Source organism: Artibeus jamaicensis, unplaced genomic scaffold (genome assembly GCF_021234435.1).
Source record: "Artibeus jamaicensis isolate MK-2021 breed Jamaican fruit bat unplaced genomic scaffold, CSHL_Jam_final contig_1028, whole genome shotgun sequence".
NCBI classification, from domain to species: Eukaryota; Metazoa; Chordata; class Mammalia; order Chiroptera; family Phyllostomidae; genus Artibeus; species Artibeus jamaicensis.
Genome location: NW_026521201.1, coordinates 5,715,128 through 5,735,460, shown reverse-complemented (window position 1 = coordinate 5,735,460; position 20,333 = coordinate 5,715,128). Strand labels below are relative to the sequence as shown.

General features: G+C 37.5%; 1 protein-coding gene across 2 annotated transcripts in view; it reads left to right on the top strand.

Annotated features, from left to right (window-relative positions):
- The window catches only part of KDM5A (lysine demethylase 5A), a 133,198-nt gene that overhangs the window by 87,070 nt on the left and 25,795 nt on the right, over positions 1-20,333 (top strand). For both annotated transcript variants that reach the window (XM_037139864.2, XM_053662431.1), the window contains exons 19-24: positions 1,178-1,533; positions 5,328-5,466; positions 10,013-10,192; positions 11,038-11,199; positions 13,013-13,564; positions 13,944-14,087. In XM_037139864.2, the coding sequence (XP_036995759.2) occupies positions 1,178-1,533; positions 5,328-5,466; positions 10,013-10,192; positions 11,038-11,199; positions 13,013-13,564; positions 13,944-14,087 (1,533 nt within the window). The remainder of the gene's footprint in view (positions 1-1,177; positions 1,534-5,327; positions 5,467-10,012; positions 10,193-11,037; positions 11,200-13,012; positions 13,565-13,943; positions 14,088-20,333) is intronic.

Sequence of the window (20,333 nt, the reverse complement as noted above, 5' to 3'; positions counted from 1 at the left end):
TTCAGCAGTTTTTGACCAAAATGGTGTGACCCCTATACCCCACCCTTCCTATTCACCCATCTCTCCCTGAGCGCCTTTGTTTTTCTTTACCTGGATGAAAAAAGTTATCAAAGGGAAATGTTTTGCCAATATGGAAGAGGTGACTCAAAAATGGCAGAAGCACTAAAAGACATCAAAATTGACAAGTTCAAAAACTATTTTGAGCAGTAGAAAAAACTTCTAGATAGGTGTTTTGCATAAAATGGACAATGCTTTGAAGGTGACTGAAGTTTAAACATGTAAAAATAAATACACAGTTTTTAATAAATAATTTCCATTTTGGGGGGTCTTGTTATACTCTTCATCTACTTTGCTCCCTGTCATCCACTTTGGAGCAAGACACCAGCCTCATTTCTGTTTCAAAGCTTTTGCAATTATTACTTGCCCTGTCTGAACTGCTCTATTCCTAGCTGTTCATGAGGTTCCCACATTTACCTTCTCATTTTTGTTTTGGTTCATCTGTCTTTCAGATGACCACTGCAAAGTAATATGCCGCACTTTTGTTCATTCTCTATTGTGTTGCTCTATTTTATTTTCGTAGTGCTTAAAAAAACTGACATTTTATTCATGTATTTGGTGACTGGCCACTTATATTGAAATGTATATTCTTGAAGACAAGGACTTCGTATGTTTTGTTTAATGCTGTGTGCCTAGGACAGTGCCTATAGTCAGAAGTCATTACATATTTTTAAATGAATCATATTTTAAAAGTAGGACTATGTAAGAGATTATAGAGAAGCATATTTATGCCCTTAACACTCATAGTTTGGTGCTATGATGGTGAGATTATTAGATGGTCTAGAATTTGATAATTTTACCTATCAAAATTATGTCTATTTGCCTTGGTCAGTGTGGTTCAGTTGGTTGGAACATCGTCCTGCACACAAAAAGGTTGGGAGTTTGATTTCCGGTCAGGGCACAAACTTAGGTTGCAGGTGTGATCCTTAGGGTGCATAAGGGAGACTACCAGTCAGTGTTTTCGCTCCCACATAGATCTTTTCTCTCCCTCTCTCCCTCTCCTCTCTCTCCAAAATCATTAAACATATTTTTTAAAACTGTCTGTTCTGATGCCTAAGAAACATACTCATTTTTTATCATTTAAATTTATTTTTAATGTTTATTCTTTTGACCTTTTAAGAATCTGCTGGATGATGTGGAAGAGTTTCATGAACGTGCTCAAGAGGCCATGATGGATGAAACCCCAGACTCTTCTAAACTCCAGATGTTGATAGACCTGGGCTCTAGTCTTTATGTGGAGTTACCTGAATTAGCCCGACTAAAGCAAGAGCTACAGCAGGCTCGATGGTTGGATGAAGTAAGACTGACTCTATCAGACCCACAGCAAGTCACTTTGGATGTCATGAAGAAATTGATAGACTCTGGGGTGGGGTTGGCTCCTCACCATGCTGTGGAGAAAGCAATGGCTGAACTACAGGAGCTCCTTACGGTCTCTGAGCGATGGGAAGAAAAGGCTAAGGTCTGCCTACAGGCAAGGTGAACACATATATTGGTGACTGTTGCCTTTTTAATAACTAAGTAAGATAGAATGGGAAGAGGAACATGGGGACTATTTCATTAAATATTTCATTAAGTATTTTATACCTTCCCTGACCAAGCACCACGTTATGAAATGATTTTACATATAGATAGTTCTATATATTCTGTGCAAAGTACTTTGTTAGTACTCTACATGATACAAAATAGTGTTTTGTTTAGAGCCTTCCATTGCTGATATTATAGTTAGGAGCTGAGAACTATGAAGTTCTTTGCAGTTATGTTATTAACTGAGGGGTGGAGAAAAGTGCTATAGGAATTCAGAAAAGGAGAGATCATTGTTAGCTTCGATGGTCAGAAGAGAATCTTGAGAGAAATGTAAGAACTTAGAACCTTGAAAAATGAGTAGGATTAAAGTGGAAGGGGAGGCAAGAGAAATGTCAAAAGCTAGTAAGTTTAAGGTATATAAGGAGTGTTCATATGACAAAAGTTTAAATGGGCTTTTTTGGAGTGGAAGATGTATGCAGGAAAGTAGTGAGAAATAAGAATCAGGCATAAGTAGCCCTGGCTGGTGTAGCTCAGTGGATTGAGTGCAGGCCTGGGAACCAAACAACCACGGTTCAATTCCCAGTCAGGGCACATGCCTGGGTTGCAGGCCAGTTCCCAGCAGGGGACGCATGAGAAGCAATCATACATTGATATTCTCTCCCTCTCTCCTTCCCTTCCCATCTGAAGATAAATAAATAAAATCTTTAAAAAAACAAAAAAGAATCAGGCATAAGTATGTTAAGTAGTTGCATTAGCATAATACCTTGTTGGGCTTGTGAGATTTAAATATAGCATATTTGACTCTATATCAATTAATTTGACTGTAATGTTATTTATGAAAGAACAGTCTTTTCAGCAGCTAAGATTAATATTTATATAATTTCTATTGTGAGGATAAGGAAACGGTGATGCTTAGAGAGATCTTATAATTATTAAATAACAGCTCAAATTTAAAGTCTTTTCTACTACAAAGTCTTCATGTACTTAACTATTTTGCCAGCCAGTAATTTTGAATGGTTTCAAAAAGAGTTCTTAGATGATTTAATTAACATAGTTCAGCCAAAAAAAGGCTCCATGTTTATTAGATATTTTTTTCTTCAGATGCTATGGAGCATAGCAACTATGTTTATTTATAATTCTTCTTATCCAGAACATTCAGATTACTCTGTGTCTTCAGATTCATGGGACTTCCAGGAGGCAGGAGAATATTAAGTGGGAGAAGCTAAATAATTTTGTAATGTAACACTATGATTTGGTATATCCGATGCATCTACTTATAGTCTAATGAATGAAATTTGTTGGTAGTAATATTTGAAAACTTCCTTTTTTCTCTTCAAAATGTCTTTCATATCTTTCTCTTCGACTTCTTTGTCACTGATCTAGTTATAATACTGTTATATTTTCCCTTGATGATCTCCATTTGGTAAGTATTTACAGAGTACCTGCTACATGCCAGGCACTAATGTTAAATGCTTTGGAGATAGAGATAGTAGGGAAAAAAGACACACAAGGTCCCTGCCCTAAAATAGAGCCAACATTGTAGAGGGGAGAGACAGTTGAATAGTGAAGGAATGAATGAATTTTAGATATTTAGTGTTATGAAGAAAATAAAATAGGCGAAGAAGTAGGGAGTGATGGGAATGGTGAGAAGTAGAGTCTTCCCTCTTCTAATACCTGTCAAAATTACCTTTCTGAAACACGTTTTTAATATTCTTCCTTTCTCAATATTGGTTAACTGCTGACCATTTTTTTCTTAGTACCCTCCTCCTTTGCCTTTGGGCTTCTCTCTCTGCTTAAATAATGGCTTTCCTCAGTATTCTGTCCTAATCTGCTACTTTTCTCACTTTGTATATCTGTCCTAAACTGCTACTTTGCTCACTTTGTACATCTCCTTGAAAATTCATCTAACTTCTTGGCTCCATTTGCCATCATTCTGCTGATTAATTCCAAATTTTTGTCTATAACATAGTAGCTTTTTTTCTCATAGATACCATCTGCCTATTAGATAATTCCATTGGATGCTCCTCAAATTCCCATATCCAAAATTGAATCCATTAATTCCTTTCCATAATTTCTTCCTTTGTTTTTTTCTTTGAATCATACCATCTTTCATTATTTGAACAAGCCAGTATTTTGAAAATTAACTTTGACCCCTGCTTTCAGTTTTTTTTTTACCATCAATCTCAGTTAACTATCAAGTCATATTGATTCTATTTCCTTGGTTTTTCACTTTCATTCTTATTTTGTGGGGGAGAGGCAGTTGCTGTCATTGCTGATCATGAATCATAGCAACAGGTCCCATCTCTGAGCTCACCTCTCTCTAATCTACTCTCTGCACTGCAACTATTATTTTCTTAAAATACAGGTGTGACTTAGACTCCCTTGCTTAAAACTCTTCACTTTTTACCATTCCACTTGGGATGAAGTTCAGATTCCTTAACCTGATTTATAAGGCCAAGCTATAATCTAGCCCCTTGCTTAAATATCTTCCCTCATCCTTTGACATTCTTCCTCTTGCATTCTGACATAGTGATCACACCTGCCACCCCACCATTGGTTCCTCAAACATGCCATGTTCTAGCTTATCTCTGGACCTTTTGCACCATTTGTTTTCCTATGGAGCAGCCTTCATCTCTGCTGTTTCCCTGTGGTGCACCTCCACTAGCCCTCTGGCCCCAGCTTTTCTGACTAACTTCAATTCAAAAAGTATAAGAAAGCTTAGAGGTCATTTCTGGTAATCCTTTTTTCCACCTGCCAAGTCAATTAGGTCCTCCTAGTATATAACCTGATAGCATCTTTATTTTCCTCTGTTACTGTACTTACATTCGTCTAACTCCTTATGAATAAGTCCCTCCTCCACAAGATTAAAAAGTTTTATAAGGCAAGGATGCTGTTACTCTTGCACATTAATAATCTCTGTGACCCAGCACAGTGCCTATCACATAGTAGGATTCATGGATGGTGACAAAAACCTTTCCTTCCCATCCTAAGCAGCTTCCCATTGTTTACATACTGAAATTCAGGGCTCTCAAGACCTCTAATTGGTTTACATCTTTCTTTCCTACCAAATCCCTCTACCTACTCCCTCCCCCAATCTTCATACCGTTCCTTATCTTAAACTAGACTACCAACTTATTTTTGTCTGTCTCTCTTTGTCCTGCTTTTTTATATTCCTGTTTTTTTCCTTTAACCTTTCACTTGACAAAATCACCTACCTTTAAGGCGTAGCTCAAAGCCCTTCTCAGTCTCCCTAGGCAGAATTAATCATTACCTCCTGTAGTAATTTGTTCTTAGTTTCCAGTACATGCTTATCTTGTATTCTGATTAGTTGAGGATAAAGGTCTTTTTATTCATCTTTGTGTAACTAGGTGTTAATGACTGTAGTTTAATTAAATGTTCATGGTCAACATTAATTGATTTCTAGACTATTGCTTTCTACATTGTACCTACTATACATCTCTGACAATTTCAGATATTGTGGAGAACTCAAGTAGAGGCAATTTAGTATAGTGAAAAGAGCATGGGATCTGAGACATCAGTATTTCAGGTGTGCCATTTACTATAAGTGTCTTTAGGGAAAATAATTGAAAGTTACCTATAAAATGGAAATAAAGATAATAGCTGTTTTGCTTCCCTTACAGAATTATGGTAAGAATTAAATGAAATCAAGTATATGAAAATTCTCTGCATATTTTGGAAGTTTGATTTTTCCTCATATGTCTGCCCTGTATTTTGTGTATTGTTAGACCAAGACACAGTGTGGCAAGTTTAGAAAGCATTGTGAATGAAGCTAAGAACATTCCAGCTTTTCTACCTAATGTGCTGTCCCTGAAAGAAGCCTTACAAAAGGCTCGAGAATGGACAGCTAAAGTGGAAGCTCTTCAGGTAAGGAACCTTTTGAATTTTTCAATCATTCAGATAATGCTTTTTCACAGATGAATCATAAGCCTTTAATTTTTAAGAATTAGAATAACCATAACAAAATAATTATAGTTAGTAAAGTTCACTTGTTCTCCCATCTGATTTTGTATTTCAAAATAAATATTACTTATTAAACATTACTGTTTCTACTGACTCCCTGCTGTTAAAGATGACAAAATGAAATCCGTGCTAGATAGAAATAAGAGTGTGCTTGTCTACATAATATTTCTTATGAATTATAAAAACCATTAGTAGCATTTACAGTACTCAGGATATGAATTGCTGCACCAAGAAAGAACGTATTCTGAGTCAAGCAAGTTCTAATGATTTCTTCTTTTACTTTCTTTTCAGTTGACTTTTTCTGGGACCTATTTAGCTGCCTCTCTTTCTGTGCTGTTTTTTTGTTGATAAAATTATCTCTTTAAAAATTTTTTTTTAAGATTTTATTTATTTATTTCCAGAGAGAGGGGAAATAAATGTGTGGTTGCTTCTTGTGTACTCCCAACTGGGGACCTGTCCCACAACCCGGGCATGCGCCCTGACTGAGAATCAAACCGGCGACCCTTTGATTCACAGGCCAGCACTGAATCCACTGAGCCACACTAACCAGGGTTTTTTGGTCTTTTTTGTTTGTTTGTTTTTAATCAGGACAACTCCTCTGTTTCATCTTTGACTTATTTCAGGCAATTGATTGTTCTTAAATGTCTCATATTCCATAGTTGGCTATTTATTTATGATTGAAGGATTTAGTTGGCAAGTATAGGTAGCTGTCTTATGTTTCCTCTAATTTTGAAGGATTTTTCCTACATCCATCCCTTCCCTTCAAGAAGACTGACTTTGTAGCCTTTAAATGGACAGCTTTGGTTTAAAGGCAAACTCTTCCTTAGAATACATAGCTTGAGGGCAGGCTGTCTCTAGGCTTAACCTACAGAATGTGTTCTGTAGTCAAATGGCTATAGTTGGATACAGGAGGGATTAGTAATAAATACAGTATTTCTTGACCCTATTTGTGTCTGAGCTTTCTCTTCTCTTTCAATTAGATGCCTATCCTTATTCAAACACCATAGTTATTTGATTATACCATTTAATATGTTAGGGCTAGAACCTTACTACTCTTTTTAAAAGTTTCTTACCTTTTTATTTTTCCATATGTTTCAGTATTATTGTACTTTCAAAACAAATTTACAGGCAGACAAGTCAGTTAGTACATGGGAAATAACCTTTTAATGGAATGTCAGTGTTTAACACTTGATACTATGCCTTTATAGCCTCTGAATAAAAATAAATATTATGGGGATATATATGGTTTATTATAGGAATGCTAATGTTTTTGCTAGGAGATTAATCCTAAAATATTACTCCGAACTAATGTCTGCAGGCTGCCCTCCCAGTTCAGGTGTTCTTGCCAAGACCCTAGAATGGATTACTTGTTAACTCTCTCACCTGCTGTAATGATTTAGTTATTTAGTGAATTTAAAGAAGTATATAAGTTCAGAAAACAATTACTTCATTACATCAAAATGCGGAAACATTGTGACTTAGAAGGAAAATATCCATTTTCATCTTTGTTTATATAACGTAAAATGGAGGTGATTATCAGAACTAAAGAACATTGCTTTGTGGTTGGAAAAACTGGAAGACTTTGAAACAGGCAAAAAACATTACTGGATGTCTTTTCAGTGGAATAATGGATATTGTCTGGTGGACTGTCTGAATATCTGATTCTAGGACTGTATGCCTTAGATTTTCTTTGACAAAGCTATTTAACAACTGCATCAATTATTTAAAAATGATAGTGATACAAATAAATTATGTTCAGAGAAAAGTAATTAAATTTATTTTTGGATATGGAACAATTCATTTCCAACTGTACAAAAGATAATTCCATTCTGTGTATGATATTAACATATGTTTCCATCCATTAGCAAATTTGCTTCCTCATTTGTAAGTATATATGTGCCTGTTCTTTTTTTAAAGTATGTTTTATTGATTATGCTATTATCATTGTACCAATATCTCCCTCTAGCAATCCCCCCCCTTAGTTCATGTCCATGGGTCATGTATATAAGTTCTTTGACTTCTCCATTTCCTACACTATTCTTAACAACCCCCTGCCTAGTTTGTTCCTACCAGTTATGCATCTTAATTTCTGTATCTTTCCCCCCATTCTCCTCCTTCCCACTGCCTGTAACCCTCCAGATGATTTCCATATCTGTGATTCTGTTACTGTTCTGATTGTTTGCTTGGTTTGTTTTTGTGTTTCCTTTGTTTTTTAGGTTCAGTTGTTGATAGTTGTGAGTTTGTTGTCATTTCAGTGTTCATTGTTTTGAACTTCTTCTTTTTCTTAAATAAGTCACTTTAACATTTCATATAAGGGCTTGATGACGATGCATTCCTTTAGCCTTACCTTGTCTGGGAAGCACTTTATCTGCCCTTCCATTCTAAGTGATAGCTTTGCAGGGTAGAGTAGTCTAGGTTGTAGGTCCTTGCTTTTCATCACTTTGAACATTTTTTGCCAGTCTCTTCTTGCCTGCAAAGTTTCTTTTGAGAAATCATCTAATAGTCTTGTGGGAACTCCTTTCCCACAAGACACAATTATGATGTGTCTTGGTGTAGTCCTCTTTGGATCAAACATGTTTAGGAATTGATACTTTCTGCATTGGTATGTCTATGTCCTTCACCAAAGGAGGAAAATTTTCTTTCCGTATTTTTTCAAATAAATGTTCACTTTCTTGCTCTTCCTCTTCAGGCATCCCTATGATTCAGATATTGGCATGTTTGGAGCTGTCACAGAGTCTTCTTAGTCTCTCCTAATTTTTTTAATTCTTCATTCTGCTCTCATTGACTGTTTATTTCTTCCTTGTGCTCCAAATCATTGATTTGAACCCCAGCTTCCTTTCCTTCACTGTTGGTTCTCTGTGGATTTTTCTTTATTTTACTTGGCATAGTCTTCATTTCTTCCCTTATGCTTTTGTCATACTCAGTGAGATCTCTAAGCATCCTTATCACCAGTATTTTAAACTCTGCATAATAGGTTGCTATCTCCATTTCACTTAGTTCTTTGGGGTTTTGTTTCTTTCTTTCATTTGAGCCATATTTCTTTGTCTCCTCAATTTGGCAACCTCCCTGTGTTTGTTTCTGTGTAATAGGTAGAGCTGCTTTGATTCCCTGTCTTGGTGCACCTATATTATGTTGTATGGGGTGGAACCTTAGGTAAATGCCAGGGTGGGGCAGCCCACTTCACTGCTTTGTGGCTCTGTATATGTATATGGGGGTAGGGGTCAGACAGGAGCCAGTGCCACTGCTTGACTGCAGGAGATTTGTTTGGCACTCACCCTGCTTCCAGTCACTTACATAACTGACACTCGTCTAGCTGTTGCCCTGATGGTGATTCCCAGAGTGGGTGGGTTTGCATATGTTCTAAGACCCTGCAGGCCCTTCAAATGGACTCTTCTGAGAGACCAGCAGTTTCTTCTGCTGTCCCAACCCCTCCTGGTTTTTATATCCAGGAGTTATGAGGCTTTATTTTCCTGTTGCTGGAACCCTGGGCAGTGCAGTTTGGCCTGGGGCTCGCTCCTCAGGTATCCTGTGGGATGGCCTGTTCCTCATGGTCTCCTCTGCACACCACTGCCACACCACATCCTCTTCACCTGGCTCCCTAGCTCTGTCCCTCCTACCCATCTAGATTAATATGTCTTCTTTAAATCTTTGGTTGTCAGACTTTCATACAATTCAATTTTCTGGCAGTTCTGGGTTTTTTGTTTGTTTTGAAGTTAGTTGTAATTCTTCATATGGTTGTGCAAGGAGGCGAAGTGTGTCTGCCTATACCTCCATCTTGACTAGAAGTTATATGCCTGTTCTTTACATTGTCCATTGTCCTGTATGTTATTAAATATCTGTTTCCATCCATTAGTAAATTTGTTTCCTCATTTCTAAGCATATATATGTCTGTTCTGTACATCAGCCTTTGAACTGGTTTTTACATCTTACTGGTTCCCTCAATCAGTAAAATTAAAATCTTTGACAACATGAATTTACACAAACTTTTAAAATTTATTGGGGTGACATTGGTTAATAACACATTATTTTCAGGTGTATACAATTCAGTACATCTGTATATTGTATTTACACACTTTTTAAAAACATACAGTTTACTGATTTTATTTTTAGACTGAGGGAAAGGGAGGGAGAGAGAAAGAGAAACAGTGATTTGTTAATCCACCTATGTGTGCATTCATTAGTTGATTTTTGTATGTGCCCTAATGGAGGATTGAACCTGCAGCCTTGACATATCAGGATGACACTCTAACCAACTGAACTGCCTGGCCAAGGCCTTTTACAAACTTTTTAAAGAGAACATTGGTAGCTCTATTAATTCAAGAGATATAATGAGGTCTAAAGAACAATATTTAATAAAAAATCACTCTAAACTCTTGTGAGGTCTTTGACAATAGATTGCTACACTTCGTAAGTGAATGCAAATGTGTGATAATGTACTTTCGTTTTTCAGAGTGGCAGCAACTATGCTTACTTGGAGCAGCTCGAGAGCCTATCTGCTAAAGGGCGTCCCATTCCTGTGCGTCTTGATGCGTTGCCCCAAGTAGAATCACAAGTAGCAGCAGCACGGGCATGGAGAGAACGGACCGGGCGGACCTTTCTTAAGAAGAATTCTAGCCATACATTGTTACAGGTAAAGAGTGGTTTACTTTATATATCTATACTTTAACACCTTCATTAGAAGTTGATTATTTAATACCTATAGGTAGTGTTATTGGTGAGGATTGTTTTCATTTTATCTTGTTACAGTTGTACAAGAGATACCTGTTAGGTAATATCAGATGTTGGCCAGAGCTCTTACTGGTGTGGTTCATCTGGGCATCATCCCACAAAGCTAAAGATCACTGGCTTGATGATTCTCAGTCAGGGCACATGCATGGGTTGTAGGTTTGGTCCTTGCCGGAGATGTGTGTAAGAGGCGACCAATGGATGTTTCTCGCACTGACGTTTCTCTCCCTCTCATTCTCTCTTCCTTTCCCTTTCTCAAAAAATAAATAACTAAAATCTTAAATGCTGACCAGAAATTTGGAGCCTATGACAGACTTATTTCTCATTCATACTGTGCTGTGTCCAGAAAAAGCAATCAGCCTGGATCTTGTCTCTCTTGTTAATAGACTCCATCGCTGAAAGGTCTCATTTCTCAGTAGCATAAATTTAAATACACATTACCCTACTCATCTTGAGCATTTAAACATAGTAAGTTAGTTTTATGTTTGAAGATCGGCTTCCTAATTACTAACCCTGTGTCCTTGGTGAAGTTGTTTCTTTTCTGAGCCTCAGTTTCCCTCGTTTGTAAAATACAGATGATACTGTATATTTCAGAGAGTTGTTATGAGAATTGAATTAGATAAGGTGTGTAAAGTCCGTAAGACAGTGCCTAGAACTTGGTGAGCAGTCAGTAAATGTTTCCTTTTAGTATTTTTAATTCTAAGTTGGTTTTTTTTAACCAGAGCCCAATGTTTGGTTTTATTTTTGTAGGTGCTAAGTCCCAGAACTGACATTGGTATATATGGGAGTGGTAAAAACAGAAGAAAAAAAGGAAAAGAACTAATGGAAAAAGAAAAAGAAAAGGATCTGGACCTTGAGCCTCTGACTGATCTGGAGGAAGGATTGGAGGAAACCAGAGATACAGCCATGGTGGTAAGAAGCTATGATATGCATCTTAACTTTGTACTGAGAATACAAAATTCTGTGATGATAGTAGCACATTCACTGTTCTTGTGTTCTTAACTTTTAAAATTTCTATATACTTTTTTTGGCTTTATGGTTATATATATTTCACATTTTAAAAGTATTAATAACCAAAGTATACAAAAAAGTTTATTATTCTGTTCTCTTCCTAGAGTTTGTTTCCATTTATCTGTTTCTTGTTATTTTAATAGTTGTCTAATATTCTGTCAAATTGTCAATAATTTGCTGAACATTTTTCTGATGTTGAACATTTGGTTATTAAATGTTCACTATTATGGATACTAATAAAGTGAACTTCTTTGTGTGGCCTTTCCCTTTTTCAAGTTATTTTCCTTCACTTAACTCTTAGGAATAGGATTACTGGGTTAGAATTTAATAATAATTTGTGACACTTAATATTAATGTGCTTTTCACAGGAACTGTATCAGCTTACTGATACCAGCTGCTGTTTAAAATATCTCCCTTTACTTAGTAGCATTCAGTAATATAATGAGTGCTCAATAAAATATTTGTAGCCAATTAGAATTATTTTTTTTGCAGAGTAGGAGCAGTATGTTAAGAATACTAGGAACCTGAGGAAATAGAAAATAAAAATGAGTTTATTATATAATATGTAATAGTAAGGAGTTTCAAATGGCTGCTCCAATGTGTAATACAGTAAGGATTTTGTATGGCTGTTTCTGCCTACAAATGATTTCTGTTTTTTGTTTTTAGGATTTTTTAAATTTTATTTTTCAATTACAGTTTGAATTCAACATTATTTTATATTAGTTTTAGGTGTACATCATAGTGGTTAGACAGAGTGTTTCCCCCAATATTTCAGGTACTTACTTGGTACCATAACACAGGTTTCACAATATTGTTAGCAAATAATCCTGTTTTGAGGTCAGTAGAAATGATTTCTTATTAAGGAGCCTGCCTAACAGGTCAGTCTTGCCAGACAAGTGGAAAAGGAAATCATTTCAAAATTGTTCAAAGCTATGAAAGATTTTTAAAAATCTACTGTCAGTATTCATGATAATTAAAAGTTTTTTTTTACTTCTATTTACTTTTTTGAAATGGGCTATGTAAAATCTTGTTGTAATTGGCTATCAGGCTGTGCTATTCTACTTCTACGTAAGTTGGAGAGGCCTTCTAAAAAGAAACAAAAATGGATTTTTATAAGACTTCTTCCTAAGGAATGAATTTCAAGGGGATGGGGAACTAGTATTTATTGAGGGTTCACCTTGTGCCAAGCACCATGTTAGGCATGTTGATGTGTTACCTTATTTAATCCTTAAAACAACAAAATGAGGTTGGTGGTATCCTCATTTTCCAGAAAACTGCAATTCAGAAAACTTGTGCACCAGATCAACAATACATAAGTTACAAGAGCCAGGCTTCATAATCAGGTTCTTTGATAATAAGGCATATTTACTGAGTCTACGGAAGAATTCAAAGTACCCTACTGATAAAATTGTCAAATATGTTAGCTCTTTGGCCATTTTACAGACAAGGAATGTTTACGTGGAAACTGTCAGGGCTGCCCCACATTTTAGGAAATGATTGACAACTGTTTTTTTTTTCTCTCTCTCTCTTTTTTTAATTTAGTTATTTTTTAAGTACAGTTTTTTGTCTATTTCTCAACAACTGGTTTTTTTGAAAGGAAAATGTTTTGTCACCATGAGGCCACAATTTGTAGGTGATCCCTTAGCCTTGAAGATTTGATACTTTTGGAGTATTTTCCAGTGACTTCTTTCTATTAACTGTTTGTTGTGTACAGGTGGCAGTTTTCAAAGAACGGGAGCAAAAAGAGATTGAAGCCATGCATTCCCTCAGAGCAGCCAACCTAGCTAAGATGACGATGGTGGACCGCATAGAAGAAGTGAAATTTTGTGTTTGCCGCAAGACAGCTAGTGGGTTTATGCTGCAGTGTGAGCTCTGCAAAGACTGGTTCCATAACAGCTGTGTTCCCCTGCCTAAGTCATGTTCCCAGAAAAAAGGGTCTAGCTGGCAGGCTAAAGAAGTAAAATTTCTTTGCCCTCTTTGTATGCGGTCTCGAAGGCCAAGGCTAGAAACTATACTGTCACTCCTAGTATCCCTTCAGAAGTTGCCTGTACGGTTGCCTGAGGGAGAGGCCCTACAGTGTTTGACAGAACGTGCTATGAGTTGGCAGGATAGAGCACGGCAGGCCCTAGCCACAGATGAACTGTCTTCCGCCCTGGCCAAACTATCTGTGTTGAGCCAGCGTATGATAGAGCAGGCAGCTCGAGAAAAAACTGAAAAGATCATCAGTGCAGAACTCCAAAAAGCAGCTGCCAATCCAGACTTACAGGTAAGTTTAGGATTTTCTTTCTTCTTATATTTCATGAGATAATATTTGTCAGTGTGTAAATAGGAAATCAAATCTATCATAGCAATTGACTAGGACAACAGTAAGCTGCCAGCAACTATATTATTCATAAAACCTTCATTCTACATACACCTGTAGAATTTTCTTTGGATATATACCTATCTCGTTTTAGTTGAAAATTATCTGGATATATTATTCAGGTAGATCTTGGTATCATAGGCAAATAATTTGATCTGATACTAACTGGAGAACTCTTGTTAGCTAGCCACTTTGCAAGTTCATTACACTTTGGTAGTCACAGTCACATAGTACCCATATTTATTTAGTGTGTCTCTCTGTTCATCCTGGAAATGTTGTTTAGGGACACTTACCTAGTTTCCAGCAGTCTGCTTTTAACCGGATGGTAAGCAGTGTATCTTCTTCCCCTCGACAAACAATGGATTATGATGATGAAGAAACAGATTCTGATGAAGACATTCGGGAGACATATGGCTATGACATGAAGGTAACTACATGATCAGGCGTGTGGTCACATACCTGATCACTGGGTTTGTTTAAAAAGTTACTTAATACTGATGTTTGAGGCCTAAGAGTAGAAAAGAAAGCTAATTATTTATCTATAGTTTATGGTGATAGTGTTTTGTCAAAGCTCCAAAAAATATAGATTAATGAAATAACAATTTTTTAAAGGGTGAAATTTTTAAACTGAATTTATTTTCATCACCTTGTAAGTCTTTATGGCTTAGGGGGAGTAGCAAAATTATGCGTTTAGTTACTCAAAGCTTGATGGCTGATTTCATTATTTTTTACTTGAGTTGTTAACATCTGTATAGTTTTATTTTAAGAATTCCATTGTATCTGTACAGCTGTAGTCCTTTGCTTTAGTCTCTCATCTCTCTGGTGCTAGATCAATGTCATAGTCAGAGATGGTTTATACTTGGGCCTGTGGTTTGAATTTGCATATGTAGTTGCAGATAGAATATATTATTTACCCTCAGTATGATTATTTTGATAATGACACCACACTGATGAGAAAGTTTTGGTGAGTTTGTTTTATGTTGGATTTTATTGGCCTTTTTTAAATCCTCACGCGAGGATAAGTTTACTGACTTCAGAGGGAGGAAGGGAAAGAGAAACATTGCTGTGAGAGAAACACTGATGTAAGAGAGAAACATTGATCATCAGTTGCCCTCCATATGCACCCTGATCGGGGCGAACCCACAACCTGGGTATGTGCCCTGACTGGGGACTAAACCCATAGCCTTATGGTGCATGGGATGATGCTCCAACTAATTGAGCCACCCAGCCAGGGCTTAGTCTTTTCAGCATATAAATCAGATAGATAAGATCATTCTGTTTTTTAAAATATATTTTATTGCTTATGCCATTACAGTTGTCCCATTTCCCCCCTTCATTCCCCTCCACCCTGTACACCCCCTCCCCCACCATTCCCCCCCTTTAGTTTATGTCCATGTGTCACAGTTCTTTAGATTCTATATTTCCCATACTATTCTTGCCCTCCCCCCTACCTATTGTCTATGCTATTTATTCTCTGTACCTTCTCCCCCCTTCTCCTCCTCCCACTCCCCTGTTGCTAACCCTCCATGTGATCTCCATTTCTATGGTTCTGCTCCTGATCTAGCTGTCCTCTTAGTTTGCTTTTGTTCTAGGTGTGGTTGTTAATAACTGTGAGTTTGTTGTCTTTCACTGTTCAGATTTTTATCTTCTTTTTCTTAGGTAAATCCTTTAACATTTCATATAATAACAGCTTGGTGATAATGAACTCCTTGAATTTGACCTTATCTGAGAAACACTATCTGTCCTTCCATTCTAAGTGAAAGCTTTGCTGGATAGAGCAATCTTGGATGTAGGTCTTTGGATTTCATGACTTGGAATACTTCTTTCCAGTCCCTTCTGCCCTGTTAGGTCTCATTTGAGAAATCAGTTGACAGTCTGATGGGAAGTCCTTTGTAAGTGACTGTCCCCTTAGCTCTTGCTGCTTCTAGGATTCTCTCCTTCATTATAATCTTGGCTAATGTAATTATGATGTGCCTTGGTGTGTTCCTCTTTGGGTCCAACTTCTTTGGGACTCTCTGAACTTCCTGGATTTCCTGGAAGTCTATTGCCTTTGCCAAAATGGGGAATTTCTCCTTTATTATTCAAATAAGTTTCCCACTCGTGGCTGTTCCTCTTCCCCTTCTGGTACCCCTATAATTCGGATGTCGGAATGTTTAAAGATGTCCTGGAGGTTCCTAAGCCTCTCCTCAGTTTTCTGAATTCTTGTTTCTTCATTCTTTTTTGCTTGGTCATTTTTTTCTTCCTTCTGGTCCACTCCCTTGATTTGAGTCCCAGTTTCCTTTCCATCACTATTGGTTTCCTGTGCATTTCCCTTCATTTCAATTAGTTTAGCCTTCATATGTTCCTCTAATTTGTGACTAAAATCAACCAGTTCTGTGAGCATTTTGATCACCAGCATTTTGAACTGTGCATCTGATCCGTTGGCTATCTCTTGGTGGCTTAGAAGTACGGGCTCTGGGGCTTTGATCTGTTCTTCTTGAGCCATAATGTTTTGGTCTGGTTACGCCTGTTACGTATGAGGGGCAGAGCCTTAGGTGTTCACCAGGAAGGGGTAACCCAGTCACTGGGTTTGACCCTGTATGTGGGGGCGGGGTCAGAAAGGGGCAATGGCATTTGTTCTGCACTCTCTCAGATTTCGGTCCCCTCTACTGCTTCCCAAAAGCAAACCTGGGCCATTCTGTTGGAAGTTCCCGGGTGTGTGGACTTGTGCACCCTCCAGAACCCTGTGGGTCTCTCCAGTGAACTCTTCTGTGAGCCTGGGAGCCTCTCCTGGCACCTCGACCCCTGAAAGTTTTTCCAGTTGGTGCTTTTAGGCTTTATTTCTCAGCGCTGGAGCCCTGGATTGCATGGTCTATCTCACTGCTCACTCCTTTGCCTGGTTTTATCTGCGTGAATGTGTGTCCATAGTCAGCCAGCCGCCTTGCGCCCTGACTGGGTCTGCCTGTTGCCACCCCACACCTGGGATCTGCCAACCACTGCCTGTGCGCCTGGGTTGGTCTGGCCCCTTTTTCCTGCGTGACCCCGTTCCACCAGCCGCTGACTCTGCCCCTCTTACCGGTCTGGATGAATGGTTCGTTGATGTTGGACTTCTGTACAGTTTAATTTTCTGTCTGTTTTAGTTGCTTTTTTGTTACTAAATTGTTGTTGTCTTGAAACTTGGTTGCGAGAGGAGGCACAGTGTTTCCACCTATGCCTCCATCTTGGCTGGAAGTAGATAAGGTCATTCTTAGAGCATGAGTGTCATCAGCATTAAATTCCTAGGATATGAAATTAAAACCTACCATCACAGATGCTTGTAAATTATCTGGTGGAAAATACTTTTCTCAAGATGCAAATGGATCCAGGGGATGTTTTAATGAGGGAATTTTTAAGTCACATGAAATAAAAACTCGAGAAAAGTTGAAACTTGAATTTTTCTGTTAAAATAATGTTCTACACACCTTGTTACCCCGAAGTTAATGACCATCTTTGTTGTATAGGATAACTAGGAGCAGCTAAAAGGACATGCAGCCCATGCCACATATAAGTTATTTAGCTAATACTAGAATTGCTTGTTTTCCATAGCTTAGAGGCCTCTGATATTGGATTATCTGTCAAGCACATTAATAATCAACAACTCTACCCAGTACTGTAGAATCGTTAAACAGGATGGGCTTTACTTGGAAGCAGATTGTTAACTTATATAAACAAAACCGCAAATATTACATGGGTTCAGGATTAAGGATTAAAACTGTGTTTTGGTATGGTTGTGTGCAGTAGTCCTTTTTTATAAAATTTATATGGGAGTCTCACCCTATGTTTCTTTTTTGGTCAGGGGTATTGGCAGGGTAGAAACATTAAAGTATGGATTTTATAGTGTTAGCAATGCGTTGACAGCTTAGGAAGTAGAATAATGGTATAAGGCTAAGTTAATTCAATATAAAAGTTACCTTGCTACAGATATCTGTGCATTTAAAAAAATTACACTGTTGAGTATTTTTCCATAGAGCAAGGAAGCACTTATTGTGATGAAAATTTTATTTGCAAATTTATTACAGTTGGCTTGGCGATCTTCCCTTTTGTATGATGTCCCCGATTGTGACCATGAATCATCCTTAAGATAGTATGAATTTAATGTCTTTACTACAGGGAGAGCTCCCTAGTGGTTTAGGAAGAAGAGTATGTAATTATATAGAAAAATAAAATCAGTCATTTGATCCTGAAATTATCCTAGCATTTAAATGTTTTAAAACAGATGGTTTTTGCTTTGCATTGTATACTTCATTTGGCATGTAATATTCTGTGAACAGAATTAAAATACTCTGAGCAGCAATTCAAGAAAATTATTACTGCCCTGGTGGGTGTGTGGCTCAGTTGGTTAGAGCATCCTCCCATAAAACCAAAGGTCTCAGGTTTGATTCCTGGTCAGGGTGCATGCCTGGGTTGTGGGTTCAGTCCCTGTCGGGTGCATACAGAAGGCAACCAATCAATGTTTCTCTCACATGTATGTATCTCTCTCTTCTTCTCTCCCTCCCTCCCCCTCTATCTAAAATCAGCATACCCTTGGGTAAGGATTAAAAAAGAAAAGAAAATTACTTCTTAAGAAAATACATATTTAATGAAGCAGTCTGTCATAGATCTTTTGTGATCGTGTCTGGGATAACCTTTCTTCATATATTCATATGATTATTTCCTTTCAAGGCATATTGTTTACCTTTGCTGAAACCGTTTATTCATATTATAGTTTATATTTTACAAATGCATATATGTGCAGAATTATACATCAGGAGGGAGGGTTTAAAACAATAGTAGTTATTATTTCCCAGCAAGTTCCTTTTCTGTATCTCAGTAATTGCTTCTTTTAGAGAGAGGCAAGTCAAGCACTTAAATTTTTATTTTTTTCTTCTCACCCTTATTAATACTTGGGTGGCTTGAGCTTTAGTGGAAATAGAGTAGATTTTGTCTTTAGACTTCAGTTGGACCTAGTAGTAGATAAAGTGGATTGGTAGGTCTATATATAAACCACATCTTTCTTTTGTTTAATGTATTTTCTTGATTATGCTATTATGTTGTCCCAATTTTCCTCACTTTTTCCTACTCCACCTAGAGTACCCCCGTTCCCTCCAGCAATTCCCCACCCCAACCCCCGTCCATGTCCCTTGGTCATGCATAAATAAAGTTCTTTGGCTATATTACCTATCTGTACCTACGAGTTTTTACTTATTCCCTGCACCTTTTCCCCCATTCTCCTCCTTACCCCTCCCAGCTGGTTACCCTCCGAATGATCTCCATGTCTATGATTCTGTTTCTGTTCTGCTTGTTTGCTTCATTTGTTTTTTAGATTTAATTGTTCATAGTTGTGAATTTATTGCCATTTTAGTGTTCATAGATTTGATCTTTTTTTTTTTTTGCCAGTGGTCTTGTTTTTTTAATTTAATTATTTTTCAAGTACAGTTTTCTGCCTTTTACTCCCTTCCAAGCCCACCCCCCATGCTCCCCACCTCCCTTCCACTTCCACCCCCCCCCTTAGCTGTTGTCCATGTGTCCTTTATACTAGTTCCTCTAAATCCCTCCGCTTTTTCTCCTGAAATTCCCTCCCCTCTCCCCTCTGGTCGCTGTCCCCCTGTTCTTACTTCAGTGTCTTTGTTTTTATTTTGCTTGCTTGTTTGTCGTGTTTAGCTTCCTGTTAAAGGTGAGATCATATGGCATTTGTCTTTCAATGCCTGGCTTATTTCACTCAGCATAATGCTTTCCAGTTCCATCCATGCTGTTGCAAAGGATAGGAGCTCTTTTTTTCTGCTGCATAGAATTCCATTGTGTATATGTACCACAATTTTTTGATCCATTCATTTACTGATGGGCACCTAGGTTGCTTCCAGCTCTTGGCTGTTGTAAATTGTGCTGCTATGAACATTGGGGTGCATAGGTTCTTTTGCATTGGTGTTTTAGGGTTCTTAGGATATAATCCCAGCAGTGGAATTTCTGGGTCAGAAGGCAGATCCATTTTATTTTTCTGAGAAAATTTCATACTTTTCCATAATGGTTGTACCAGTTTGCAGTCCCACCAACAATGAATTAGGGTCCCCTTTCCCCCACAACCTCTCCAACATTTGTTGTTTGTTGCTTTGTTTATGACAGCCATTCTGACTGGTGTAAAGTGGTATCTCATTGTGGTTTTAATTTGCATCTCTCTGATAGCTAACAATATTGAGCATCTTTTCATGTATCTCTGAATGTTCTGTATGTTCTCCTTGGAGAAGTGTCTGTTCAAGTCCTTTTCCCATTTTTTGATTTGGTTAGTTGTCTTCTTAGAGTGAAGTTGTGTGAGTTCTTTGTATATTTTGGAGATTAAACCTTTGTCTGAGGTATCATTGGCAAATATGTTTTCCCATACAGTTGGTTGTCTTTTTAATTTAATACTGTTTTCTTTAGCCATGCAGAAGCTTTTTATTTTGATGAGATCCCATTTGTTTATTCTCTCCTTTATATTCCTTGCTCTAGGGGACATATCAGTAAAAAAGTTGCTGCGTGAAATATCTGAGATTTTTTTTTGCCAATGTTCTCCTCTAGGACTTTAATGGTGACACAGCTTATATTTAAGTCCTTTATCCACCTTGAATTTATTTTGGTGTATGGTGTAAGTCTGTGCTCAAGTTTCATTTTTTTGCATGTAGCTGCCCAGTTCTCCCAACAC